This window comes from Oncorhynchus gorbuscha, linkage group LG04 (genome assembly GCF_021184085.1).
Source record: "Oncorhynchus gorbuscha isolate QuinsamMale2020 ecotype Even-year linkage group LG04, OgorEven_v1.0, whole genome shotgun sequence".
Classification (NCBI taxonomy): domain Eukaryota; kingdom Metazoa; phylum Chordata; class Actinopteri; order Salmoniformes; family Salmonidae; genus Oncorhynchus; species Oncorhynchus gorbuscha.
In genome coordinates this window covers 63,856,117-63,869,906 of record NC_060176.1, presented here as the reverse complement: position 1 = coordinate 63,869,906, position 13,790 = coordinate 63,856,117, and the positions used below count along the sequence as shown (strand labels likewise).

Here is a 13,790-nt window from a genome sequence, read left to right as displayed (position 1 = left end):
ATTACATCTGAATTGAACGCAACCCAGATATACAGTATGCATTTGAAATTAATTCTGAAGCGGTTCTCTCCCATGTGTGTGTTTGTAGACTTTCTGAAGGAGCGATCGATCTGGATTGTGGTCACCGTCTTTTCTGCTTTTATAATCCTGCTTGTTACCTTCACCCTGGCCATGAAGAGAAAATAGTATATATTTTCCTTAAACAGAATATTTTCAAAGTTTTATTTTCAAACGATCCATAATATATTCAAATTGTGAGTACAATAAAAACTATCTTCTTTTTTGTCCCAGTGTGAAACATCGTCTTCTGCCGCCTGTTCCTGGTCCAAAGATATCAGGACTAGATTCACAACTCCTGAAGGTAAAGTGCAATATACTTGTCCATCTTATACTAAATTCTTCTTTTGCTCTTCTCCCAACCACCAGACATCACAGAAACACACACACAAAAAATTATTCAGAGAATTTAGACATGCAGGTCTACATGTTAATATTTCCCTCTTCCAGTGTTGTTCATCTTATGCAACTCTCTTCCAGAGTGGGCGGTCCGAGGACATTTTAAGCTCTCTGATCAACCAGGGCTTTCCTCCCACCATAGCCACTAAGGACCAGCAGGTGGACTATCTGCTGGTGTTTGATAGTGAACAGGTGACACCAGATCTTCAGAATGGACAAACATGGACAAATAACTCCATGGATCATGGTTCCTATGACCACAGCCTTTTGATGGAGGCTAATAATAAAGAAGTAAAAGTTGGAGGCAGAGAGACGGTGGAACAGGGTTATTCTGAGGGGCTTGAATCTACTTTTAGGAAGACCAAGAGCCTGTCCACTGACGTTACATCTCACCCATATCCTCAGAAGAAGCCATTCAACAATGTTACTGAAACGCCAAAGCAAGCGCCTGTTTCCAGCAAGTATCGATCCTTAAGCCATCATAAAGATCTCTGGGACAGCTTAGCCAGACATCTAGACTACAGGGAAACAGTGGTCAAGAGCCAATCAAACTGTGATGACAAACATTTGTCATCACAGAATATTGTGACTCCCTCGAAGGCCATTGGTTGTGTGGAGGTTCAGAGGTGGACAAAGAGCATAGGCCTACAGGTGCTTGTACCTAAGATGGATAAGAGGCAGGAGGACTATAGCAAAGTGAGTGTGGTGGAGAATGATAATGTAGTGCTGCTCAAGAGAGAAACGGTCCCCCTCAATTGCATTTCCTGTAAAGTAGGAGGCAATCAATCAGAGAAATGTCTCCAACAGAAGCCATGTAAACCTAATATGACAGTGCCCGCAAAAGAGGGAGTGCATATAGGATCTAATGGTTATGTGGAGCCTGTCACTATGTCACACACTTTATAAAATGTAATTGTCTGAAATGACATTCCAATGTAGCAAAAAAATTAAATACTCAGGATTGTGACATTTTCACTGACAAGAGAATTGACTATATCATGTTGCTCAGGATATTGTTTTTGTATGTACTGTATAGTGAGCCAATAAATATGGTATTTTCTGATTAATATATTTCTTGAGATTAAAACACTCACCACAGGTTACACACAAAGCATAACAAGCAAACTCACTTAACTATCCATATTCAAGAGTTAAGACATTAGATAAATCTTATTCAACATTCTTCATTGTAATTGCTTAAAACAAGAATAACTGATTCGTTGTACAGCTTTGATCATTTTGATTTGGGGGCAGTTTTACTGCATTGACACTACAGTCACATTCAAAATGATGCATCTGAAGGAATAGAATGTAAAAACAATATACATCAAAAATACAATATACAGTGCCTTGCGAAAGTATTCGGCCCTCTTGAACTTTGCGACCTTTTGCCACATTTCAGGCTTCAAACATAAAGATATAAAACTGTATTTTTTTTGTGAAGAATCAACAAGTGGGACACAATCATGAAGTGGAACGACATTTATTGGATATTTCAAACATTCTTAACAAATCAAAAACTGAAAAATTGGGCGTGCAAAATTATTCAGCCCCTTTACTTTCAGTGCAGCAAAATCTCTCCAGAAGTTCAGTGAGGATCTCTGAATGATCCAATGTTGACCTAAATGACTAATGATGATAAATACAATCCACCTGTGTGTAATCAAGTCTCCGTATAAATGCACCTGCACTGTGATAGTCTCAGAGGTCCGTTAAAAGCGCAGAGAGCATCATGAAGAACAAGGAACACACCAGGCAGGTCCGAGATACTGTTGTGAAGGTTAAAGCCGGATTTGGATACAAAAAGATTTCCCAAGCTTTAAACATCCCAAGGAGCACTGTCAAGCGTTAATATTGAAATGGAAGGAGTATCAGACCACTGCAAATCTACCAAGACCTGGCCGTCCCTCTAAACTTTCAGCTCATACAAAGAGAAGACTGATCAGAGATGCAGCCAAGAGGCCCATGATCACTCTGGATGAACTGCAGAGATCTACAGCTGAGGTGGGAGACTCTGTCCATAGGACAACAATCAGTCGTATATTGCACAAATCTGGCCTTTATGGAAGAGTGGCAAGAAGAAAGCCATTTCTTAAAGATATCCATAAAAAGTGTCGTTTAAAGTTTGCCACAAGCCACCTGGGAGACACACCAAACATGTGGTAGAAAGTGCTCTGGTCAGATGAAACCAAAATTGAACTTTTTGGCAACAATGCAAAACGTTATGTTTGGCGTAAAAGCAACACAGCTCATCACCCTGAACACACATCCCCACTGTCAAACATGGTGGTGGCAGCATCATGGTTTGGGCCTGCTTTTCTTCAGCAGGGACAGGGAAGATGGTTAAAATTGATGGGAAGATGGATGGAGCCAAATACAGGACCATTCTGGAAGAAAACCTGATGGAGTCTGCAAAAGACCTGAGACTGGGATTTGTCTTCCAACAAGACAATGATCCAAAACATAAAGCAAAATCTACAATGGAATGGTTCAAAAATAAACATATCCAGGTGTTAGAATGGCCAAGTCAAAGTCCAGACCTGAATCCAATCGAGAATCTGTGGAAAGCACTGAAAACTGCTGTTCAAATGCTCTCCATCCAACCTCACTGAGCTCATGCTGTTTTGCAAGGAAGAATGGGAAAAAATGAGTCTCTCGATGTGCAAAACTGATAGAGACATACCCCAAGCGACTTACAGCTGTAATCACAGCAAAAGGTGGCGCTACAAAGTATTAACTTAAGGGAGCTGAATAATTTTGCACGCCCAATTTCAGTTTTTGATTTGTTAAAAAAAGTTTGAAATATCCAATAAATGTAGTCCCACTTGTTGTTGATTCTTCACAAAAAAATTGTTTTATATCTATGTTTGAAGCCTGAAATGTTGCAAAAGGTCGCAAAGTTCAAGGGGGCCAAATACTTTCGCAAGGCACTGTACATCACTTCAGATCATTATTGATCACTGAACCATAATTATTTTAATATCTGTTATAAAAGACATTTAACAATTTTAAAAATGCTATTAAAGTATTGCACATGAATGTAACAAAGTAAATTGGCAAAATGATATAACCTTCATTAGGTATTGACAATTATTTAAAGACAAAACATTGTCTCTTAAGAATAAAATTATAATTTTATTGTTTGGATAATGTCAAAGACCAAAGTTCATATCGGCGTATATGACAGCAGACATTTGTTGACTGGTGTAGCCAAAGAAACAATCACTGACTCTCAACCTTATACAGTAAGTACACACATGATTGACAAAGGAAATAATATGCCTAATTTGAACACAAGAAAACAAAACAGTTTGTGGCATTTCCATTGTTTCAGAAAAAAAAACTGGACATCTTGAGGTCATGTCGCTCATCTAACATTCACAGATAAAGTATACTTTGATTCTATTTTATATAGGCACATTAGGTAAATAAACCTGTCATCATGGAGCAGTGTATTGTGCCATTATTGTGCCACATGCTGAATGGTCACTTCTAGTGATTGGTTTGGTCCCAGGAAATAGATCAATTTTGATCTGTCAGCATCGGAAATGGCACAATATTCCCTAACCTAGCACTCATAGGGCTCGGTCAAAGAAAATATAGCACTATATAAGGAATAATGTGCCATTTGGGATGCAACATCAGGGGGTTAATCGTGCCATCGAGTATTTCCTTCAGGACTGACAGTCAGCGCTGGCATCAAGTGGGTTTTTAGGCACAGTCTCCATCATCAACTCTTCTCATCCATCTGTTTTTTACAGTCACTGGCCCTGGGAACGGAGCTAAACTGCTCCTCGAAGTTTAAAAACTTGTGATTGCATTCCTTCTCCAGCATTTTCTTCCACAGTTTTACTGAGGAAAGAGGGATATAGAGAAAATAAACAAAATCATCGAGCAGTCCTTCATTCAGTTAGTACCCCACCTTACATAAACTAAGCAGAGAAACAGGCTTGGTAAATACCTGTTTTTCTTATCAGCTAAGACACAATTTACACTAACTGTTCTAAGCCCAGATCAGGCCACCCATGCATCGCCAAGGAATGTAGCTAAATGGAAACTAACCTAGGGAAATGTTTGAAGGAGATTCCAGTCATGGCAGATTCCACACAAGTATTTAGTGTAATGTAAATTGGTTTTGACAGTCAGTGAATGGAACTTGTTCGCTTACTGTACTCTGGCTCCTCGGTTTCTGAGCAGGCTGGTGGAGATGGCAGTGGCCCAGTGCTTAGCTGATCCGCTTGGTTCTCTTGTTCTCCTTGTGATGTCAACTCCAAGTTTTCTATCATCACCTCATAAGCTCTCCTCGCCTCTGACGACAGTTCAATCATTTTGTGGTAATGGTCCTGTAGAATCAAAGACAAACCGTAACCACATCCATGCACGCACCACTTAACAGTTTCAAGAGAACAATGATCTTCTTAGTCTCTGGTTTGTATCATGCAATACGTGACTCAAGTCTCCAACATTGTATCATTAAGACTAAACAAAAATGTCCAGCAGCACTTACTAAGCCTCCAGTTTGATTGAATGCCCATACCTGTGCTCCATCGTAGTTAAAGATGCCCACAAGGCTGACAGGCACAGCTTTGTTGACACACCGGCCCAGGGCCTTCCTGGAGAGGGCAAACACAAAGGGAACGCCCTGCTCCCGACAGGTGTCAATGATGGTGTGGAGAGCTTCATCCAGACCGCCTGTGGAAGAGGGAATACATGATCCTTAGCATTGTGCACTGTAAACACTGAAAAAAGGGCAAAACATGAGAAAAGTTCATTTCACCTACTTAAAATCTACTTACATTACAAGGACTGGGTATTGTCATTTTTCTCTTGCGTGTACAATATGAACAATAAAAAGCAACAATTCTAAAGAGACCAATGGTGAGATAATGCCCCTGGAATCTCAGTCAACACAGGAAACCCAGGTTGTTGAAGTTAAGTCTAATGAGTATACTGTACCTTTAGATTGGATCCGTTCACAGTTGGGGGAGATGACAACACACTTGACCTTCCTGAGTTTGAGGTGTTTGAGGACCTCCCGGAGGCCCATGACCAGACGTCTCTTCATGCGGGCCTTCATAGGGTCTTTCTGGTACAGCCGGTCCTGGAAGCGCACCAGCTCTTTCAGCAGGTTGGTCACACACTCGTCCACATCTTTACTCAGCACCTGGCTGCAGTAACTGGGAGACAATATTTAAATGGTGTGTGTGTCATCCAGTATGGTTAAGAGTATATGTTTAAAATCTTATCTTGTCAGTGTAAGAAATGGAAACCGTGATGGCTTACTCTCTGAATTTCCTGCTGTGGATTTTGGGTCGAAAGGGAGGGCAGGGCTGTAGCTGAGACTGGTTGGTTGGGTCTTCAGTCTCCTTCCCAGTCTCCTTCCCAGTCTCCTTCCCAGTCTCCTTCCCAGTCTCCTCCCCAGTCTCCTCCCCAGTCTCCTCCCCAGTCTCCTTCCCAGTCTCCTCCGTCTCCTTCCCAGTCTCCTCCGTCTCCTTCCCAGTCTCCTCCGTCTCCTTCCCAGTCTCCTCCGTCTCCTTCCCAGTCTCCTCCGTCTCCTTCCCAGTCTCCTCCGTCTCCTTCCCAGTCTCCTCCGTCTCCTTCCCAGTCTCATTCCCAGTCTCCTCCAGTGTCCTTCTCAGTGTCCTTCTCAGTGTCCTTCTCAGTGTCCTTCTCAGTGTCCTTCTCAGTGTCCTTCTCAGTGTCCCCATGTACTTCTGACTGCTCCTCAAGCATAGAGGGGCTAGTAGGGCTGCTGCTTACATCTGAAGTATCACACAGACACATTACCTCTTAAACTTAGTCAGAAATACTTACACCAAGTACATTTTCTACTCTAAAAATGATGAAGTGAAGTTCTGTCTGACCTGTAGAGTCATACTGGTCCTGGTCTATGCCGATGGCCTCACACAGCTCCTCTGTTATGTCGCCGGCCATCTTGGATTCTTCACTTGAAGGGGGCAGTGCCCGCTCCTCCAGCAAACGGTTCTGTTTCCTGTCTTCCCTCTCCTTGAGAATCACCTGCAGATTGAACAGACAAAACAATACTGGTAAAGGGTGGCAGTAGAGTACGGGACTATAAAAACGTATTTAAAGACAGATTGGTCTAAAATGCATGCTAAAGTAAGGCTTATCAAGCATGATCTCGTCCAATAGCAGTGCACCATTCAGCAAAGCATTCAATAGGGTAAAAACATTTAATCATCACAGAAAATGTTTGTGGGAGTAAAGAAAGGCAAAGTAAATCCAAGCTAGAGAATGATAACACAGTCCATACATATTTCCAGATAGCTGGGGTTTGAGAGACTCACCCTTTTCAGTGGTGTGGGTTTCTTAGCTTTGGGAACCTCTCTCTGCTTGCCCTTCTTTACCAGAGGGCTGGTCGAGTCCAAGGGGTTGTGGGCTATCTTATCCTGTGTCCATGGTTTCTTCTGGATTAGTGCGTTCTTATGGCCGACAGGTAGCGACCCACCAACTACATAGTAACAAGTTTTATTTGATTTATTTTACCTTTATTTAACCAGGCAAGTCAGTTAAGAACAAATTCTTATTTTCAATGACGGCCTAGGAACAGTGGGTTAACTGCCTGTTCAGGGGCAGAACAACAGATTTGTACCTTGTCAGCTAAGGGGTTTTGAACTCGCAACCTTCCTGTTACTTGTCCAATGCTCTAACCACTAGGCTACCCTGCCGCCCCAAAAAGTGTTGAAGATATGTTAGAATAGCATGATGAAAAACATGGGTAGCATCAGTGCTATTTTACAAGCACTTTTCATGTAAAAGTTCCATGAGTAAAAAAAACAAAACAAATGACTGAAGTTTTTTTTCTGCTGTAATATAACCTGAGAGGATGACTCCTTTGGTGTCCTGCTTGTCTTTCTGAGTTTGCTGTTTCTTCTCCAGAACCGCCAACATATTCCCAATATCCAGCTGCACAGGGACTTTGCTCTTCTTCCCACTGGTCTTCTCAGCTTTCTGATGAGAAGGTTTCATCATTTACAAGAATAACCATTTGGACAAAGTTACATAACAACGGACGTTGACTTTCAGGCTATCTGCTCTTCTAACATCATGAACAGTGTCTGTACAGAATAAGCCAGCCTGAATCAGATTAATATTTTCCTATAAATCATGAGTAAAGTTCAATGCTGACCTGTCCCTTCTTTGTCTCTGAAGGGAGAGCTTTTCCTGCTGTGGCTTTGTCCTTGTTTTGGTCACCTGGCTGGAGTCCTGTTCCTTCTCTGTGACCCTCCTTTACCAGAAATAAAAATGTATGTGTATTGATTATTGATTAAATTAAGTTGTAATTTCATTTATAATGCTTCTGGTTTGTATTTTCAAGAGTAATGTTAATTCCCTACCTCCTTGTTGACTAGTTTTGCAATGTTGCTCAACACTACTGAGTTGTGGCCTTGCACTCTGGCTAAACCAGCGAAGGCCAGAGACAAGTCTGGAAACTCTTCTTCATCCTAGGAGGAAAATAAACAGTCAACAAATAAATTCAATTGATTTGATACTAAATATCATCAGTGTGGGGTTTTAGGCTCAGTTTCTGTATAAACACTGTAGCAACTACTGTTGTAAAAGGGGCTCTATTAATAAATACATTTGATTTCTTAAAAATAGGCAGCGCACAATTGGCACAGCGTCATCCGGGTTAAGGGAGGGTTTGGCAGGGGTAAGCCATCATTGTAAATAATAATTTGTTCTCAATTGACTTCCCTAGGTAGGTTAAAGAAATGGGAGGTCTCCTGAAGTGTTTTAAAATATCCCTCTACAATGGAAAGCACTTTTGAGCATATTATCAAAACATAACTATAGAACTCAGTGGCCAGTTTAACAGGTACACCACCCCATTCACAAAAATAGTTCGCACCAACAGTGAGTCACGTGGCCAGCTATATAAAGCAAGCAGACAGAGGCATTCAGTTACTGTTCGATTGAATGTTAGAATGGGCGAAACAATTGACCTAAGCGACTTTGAGCGTGGTATGATCATTGGTGCCAGGAGCACCGGTTCTCAGAACAACAATTTCTAGAGTGTACCGAGAATGTTGTGACAAACAACAACAAAAATTCAGTCAGCAGCACATCTCGTTGATGAGAGAGGTAAGAGAATGGCAAGAAGAGAATGGCAAGAATTGTGCAAGCTAACAGGCAGGCCAAACACAGGCAAATAACGGTGCAGTACAACAGCGGTGTGCAGAACAGCATCTCGAAACACACAACTTGTCGGTCTTTGTCACGGATGGGCTATTGCAGCAGACGACCACACAGGTTCCACTCTTATCAGCTAAAATAAAGAAGCGGCTCCAGTGGGCACACGATCACCAACACTGGAGAAGTGGAAAAACATTGCCTGGTCCGACAAATCCTGGTTCCCGGTGCGTCATGCTAATGGCAGAGTCATGGTTTGGCATAAGCAGCATGAATTTTATGGGCCCATCCTGCCTGGTGTCAATGGTACAGGCTGATGACGGTGGTGTAATGGTGTGGGGATTTTTTTCCTGGCACAGGTTGGGACCCTTGATACCAATTGAGCTACGCTTGAACGCCACACCTTGTAGAATCCATGCCTCTGAAGAATTTAGGCCGTTCTGGAGGCAAAGGAGGGACCGACACTGTACTAGATGGGTGTACCTAATAAACTTAGTATTTGTACATGTGCACTGTTACTTATTGCACCTCAAACTTGGGTGGCTCCTGATAAATGACCAGGTCCTCAGACTCCTCTAACGCTCCAACTTCACCCGGCATTTTGGATCTCTTCTTCTTCTTCCCTTTCTTCTTCTTCTCAGAGGCTTGTTCTTCTTGCTGCACAGATGTTTCCTTCTAATTAAGGACAAGACAAAAGGTCAAATTCTCTTCAAAAGTGAAAATGCTGGTCAACTTAATTTCTACCTCAGTAAATCGTCAAAGCTTAAACATATCAGTTTGAGAGCAAGGGGACACTTTAGCTAGATCGAGATGTACAGTAGGATTTGCATCAAGCACACACAGTACCTGGGAGGGAGTGCCATTATTGACCGTTTTCTTGGGGATTACTTTCTTTGGAGGCTGGGAGGCCACATTGGCCCAGGAGGTCACTGCTAGGCCACTGCTCTGTGAAACTGCCTCCACAGTCTGAGCTGAATGGGTCAAGTACATTGATTATTTTCTTAATGGCATACAGCAAAAACCATTACATTACTTTTGAATGCTAAATTAAAAAAGGTCCAGTACCTTGTGCGATAGTCAAGGATGCATCACTATTTTCACTGGAAGCGGTGCATCGACTGGGGTCCTGTCTTTGTCCTTTTCTTACTGGTGTAGTCTACACATCCAAAAATCAAATGGCATTTCTTAAGATAAACGTTATTTCTAATTTATGAAATTATGACAGCATGCTATAGCTCAGTAGACCTACCTTACTAGTGCATACTGAGCTCTGATGATGGGGGGTGAGGGATGGTGAGGCTGATCCCCAGCAGGTTCCAGGTTTCTGTGGGGCAGGAAGTGCAGGACTGCCGGGTGCCAAACCACCCAGCTCTGGGAATTCAGCCATTTTCACCTCAAATGTGACAAGATCCAACTGGGCAGGTTCAGATCTCTCTGATGACTTTGGGGCAGATCTGGTCCCTCTAAAACCCCCTGCAGACAAAGCAAATAAAACACCACACTAAAGAAAAAAAAAAGTTTATTGCAAATGGAAGCGTATATAAAGTGCATTCGGAAAGCATTCAGACCCTTTCACTTCTTCCACAATTTTTTACGTTACAGCCTTATTCTAAAATGATTTAAATATTTTTCCCCCTCAATCTACAGACAATACACCCCATAATGCACAATACCCCATAACAAAGCAAAAACAGGTTTTTAGAAATGTTTGCAAATGTAATAAAAACGGAAATATAACATTTATGTAAGTACTGACTCTACTCAGTAATTTGTTGAATGAACTTTGGCAGTAATTAGAGCATAGAGTCTTCTTGGGTATGACGCTACAAGCTTGGCACACCTGTATTTGGGGAGTATCTCCCCTTCTTCTCTGTAGATCCTCTCAATCTCTGTCAGGTTGTATGGGGAGTGTCGCTACACAGCTATTTTCAGGTCTCTCCAGAGATGTTCGATCGGGTTCAAGTCCGGGCTCTGACTGGGCCATTCAAGGACATTCCGAGACTTGTCCCCGAAGCCACTCCTGTGTTGTCTTGGCTGTGTGCTTAGGGTTGTTGTCCTGTTGGAAGGTGAACCTTCACCCTAGTCTGAGATCCTGACTGCTCTGGAGCAGGTTTTCATCAAGGATCTCTGTACTTTGCTTCACTCATCTTTCCCTCGATCCTGACTAGTCTTCCAGTCCCTGTCGCTAAATGTTTTTTTTTTTTAAATCCCACAGCATGATGCTGCCACCACCGTACTTCACCGTAGGGATGGTGCCAGGTTCTCCAGACGTGATGCTTGGCATTCAGGCCAAAAAGTTACATCTTGGTTTCATCAGACCAGAAAATCTTGTCTCACATAGACTGAGTCTTTAGTTGCCCTTTGGCAAACTCCAAGCAGACTATCATGTGCCTTTTACTGAGGAGTAGCTTCTGTCTGGCCACTCTACCATAATGGTTTGATTAGTAGAGTGCTGCAGAGATGGTTAGTCGTTGTTAGCGGGCAACGACTGTGGCACTGTATTATCCTCAAAGCGTGCAAAGAAGGTGTTTAGTTTGTCTGGAAGCGTGACGTGGGCGTCCATGACATGCTAGCTTTTATTTTGTAGTCCTGTAGACCCTGCCACATACATCGTGTCTGGACCGTTGAATTTCACTTGTTTGATTGCCTTTGAGGGAATAATTACACTGTTTAACTACACTTTCACTTTGATCTGGCCTGTGTTGAGAGTTCATTTGTAGATGCGGTTGTTTTGAGATCAAAGCGAGAGCTGCATGTAGCCACGTGAGCACATTTGTTCACATCCTTTGCTAGTTAGTGAGAGTTATTATAGCCCAATTATAGATCATTTGTAGTCAGCAATGGGGGAGTGATTACGTCCTACAAGAGCACAACACAAGTACATTTCTAGACATCTTTGAAAAGAGTCAGGTAAAGAGCTTTTTTTTGTCTTAAAGGGGCAGTATTTTGAGACGGTCTTGAATAAACTAAGTAGTCAATAGGCAGAGGGTATCATAATTTGTCTTATTCTCTGTAATAGTAGTATAGGAATAATAATGCATTTTATTTTGTAAAGTGGTTTATTGCATCAAACAACATTTTCAGTCACCTCCTTGTCAAGCCCTACATGTGTTTTTCAAAAGTCTCATGGAATGTAGGACTACATTGAACACCACACATTGGTTGCTACTGTAGGCTGGATGATAGAACAGCTATTTCCATGTTAAAATTTTATGGGATACATTTTCTCCATTCTTTTTGATGGTAGGCCACCCTGGAAGGCCTAAATTATGATCAAAAGGCACAGTAGCTTACTTGACCTCTGTCTGAAACTGTAACTTATAGCGGGTACAGCCTCAGTGTTCACAGTAAACACACGCTGGAAGTTGCACAATTAGAGGGAATATTGATACCTACCATTAACAAAACATTATGAATATGTGTGCGTTATATGCAACATGTGTGATTACCTCTTCTTGGTGCATCCAAGGATGTCCTGATCATGTTATTGTCCTGAGAACCAAGCTCAGAACTAGATTTTGATGCCTGTGGGGGGAAGTCAATTTGTTTGTATTAAGCTATATTCTAGTTTGGTTTCAAAGTGGTCAGTATAATTAAACAGACCTTTGTTTGCTGATCACGTATGAGTCGTTCTCCAGCTGTGTATGCACTGGTTTCAGTTGTCCCTTTGGTACGACGGCTGCTGATGTAGCCATGCTTGCTCTGTGAGTCTCCTCGCATACCATCAGTGGTTGATGGCCTCTGCCTGGGGCTCTTTCTCGAGTCGTCACCTGAAGTAGACTTACCAGCCTGATGCCTGGATGGAGATTTAGAAATGAACGAGTTCACCCCACAATCATGTTAGCTACGCAATCTGCAATAAACTGAAGACAAATGGCAAAATAGCTATGTTTCTGCTCTATGACAGAATATACCAAATAGTTTAACATTTAAAAACACACTACCCTACACCAACTCCGGCAAGTACTTGCTTTAGAAAAATGTATGGAAACAATAAAAGGCACAATAAATGAATTAGTCCTACCTTCTAGAACCTTGATCTAACAGATAAGGGTTTGGTAGTGTCAGGGGCAGTGAAGTTGTCAGTTGTTTAGGGGCCTCCAATCTCCCTTCCTGCTGGACTTTTGGAACAAAGGGCTGGACTGCAGGTGACAATTTGCTCTGCTGCAATATACCAAAGCAAATAAGATATTAACCAATAATAGTACATCGAAATGTAACTAACAAGGAAAGATATGTCTAAGTTAGCGACAAGTGTACGTGAACACTAGCAGGTAAGGGAAGTAATTTCAAAGCCAACACAAGTGCAATGGCCAAGGACATTGGGTTTGCAACGTCACGAATACACACGTTAGTTTAAAGTCAGTTAAAACTATCTCGGCTTCCAATTGCTAGTGGCGCCAGTCAGGGATACAGTAATGCGTCAGTGCCTACCTAGCCCATCCACTCAAGCTCAATTGGTTTGTTATGGTTAGCCTAGCTCGTGCACATGTAACGGTACTAACGACTATCAATCTTAGCTAGCTAGCTACATAACGTTAATCATTCGGCGTGAAATAAAAATCGTCGAATTCGAATTTCATGATAGTCATGTCCAATCAAACAAACAAACCGACAACTGGCTGGCATATGGCAGTTTAGTATTACACAACAGTTGCTATCTAGCATCCTGGTTTCAGCATACGAATGTAGCTAGTTAGCTACTTCGCTTGGCTAGCTATAGGCATTTCTCAATAACAAACTGCATCCTTAATCTTACCTTGTCCATCTCCTGTTTCGTGATTCCCAGTTGAAGTCAGATGGTCTTGTTTCTGTCGTGTATATATATATATATGTATATATACACACAGTTAGCTGACTACACAGTTACTGTACAAACATAGCATGACATCGTTGAACACAACTCTCAGGCAAGTCAGCTGTGGAAAATTTGAGCACCCAGAGTGCACATAATGTAGCACCAAGCTTCAATAGTGTGCAACTGCAGCCCGCAATTCTGGGCGTTCCTCACTCTGACCATTCTACATGCCCTAGCAGAGCTTAGTAGGCTGTTTTCATGTTATTTAGAGCGATGGTGACTGAACTCTGCTGCTGACAACAATTTAATCACGTTTCTTTGCCGACGTTTACTGACACCGGCCATATTGAACGTTCGTAAATTAATCAGTTATTCTGCGCTC

At 42.0% G+C, this 13,790-nt stretch overlaps 2 protein-coding genes across 2 annotated transcripts in view; one reads left to right on the top strand and one right to left on the bottom strand.

Moving 5' to 3' along the window:
• Nucleotides 1-1,669, top strand: part of prlrb (prolactin receptor b) — a 29,079-nt gene extending 27,410 nt beyond the window's left edge. The window contains exons 7-9 of the mRNA XM_046347735.1: nucleotides 89-185; nucleotides 292-361; nucleotides 538-1,669. Coding sequence (XP_046203691.1) covers nucleotides 89-185; nucleotides 292-361; nucleotides 538-1,362 — 992 coding nt within the window. The 3' untranslated portion in view covers nucleotides 1,363-1,669. The remainder of the gene's footprint in view (nucleotides 1-88; nucleotides 186-291; nucleotides 362-537) is intronic.
• Nucleotides 1,670-3,569: 1,900 nt separating this feature from the next.
• On the bottom strand, nucleotides 3,570-13,751 carry LOC124034478 (selenocysteine insertion sequence-binding protein 2-like). The gene is given in 20 exon segments (XM_046347734.1): nucleotides 3,570-4,308; nucleotides 4,625-4,799; nucleotides 4,994-5,148; nucleotides 5,413-5,633; nucleotides 5,740-5,834; nucleotides 6,003-6,062; nucleotides 6,064-6,218; nucleotides 6,321-6,474; nucleotides 6,765-6,928; nucleotides 7,296-7,428; nucleotides 7,607-7,705; nucleotides 7,815-7,922; nucleotides 9,139-9,285; nucleotides 9,457-9,581; nucleotides 9,676-9,766; nucleotides 9,860-10,083; nucleotides 12,060-12,135; nucleotides 12,214-12,406; nucleotides 12,635-12,774; nucleotides 13,370-13,751. Coding segments are annotated over 20 exon segments (2,646 nt in total). The 5' UTR covers nucleotides 13,379-13,751; the 3' UTR covers nucleotides 3,570-4,186.
• Between the last annotated feature and the right edge of the window lie 39 nt (nucleotides 13,752-13,790).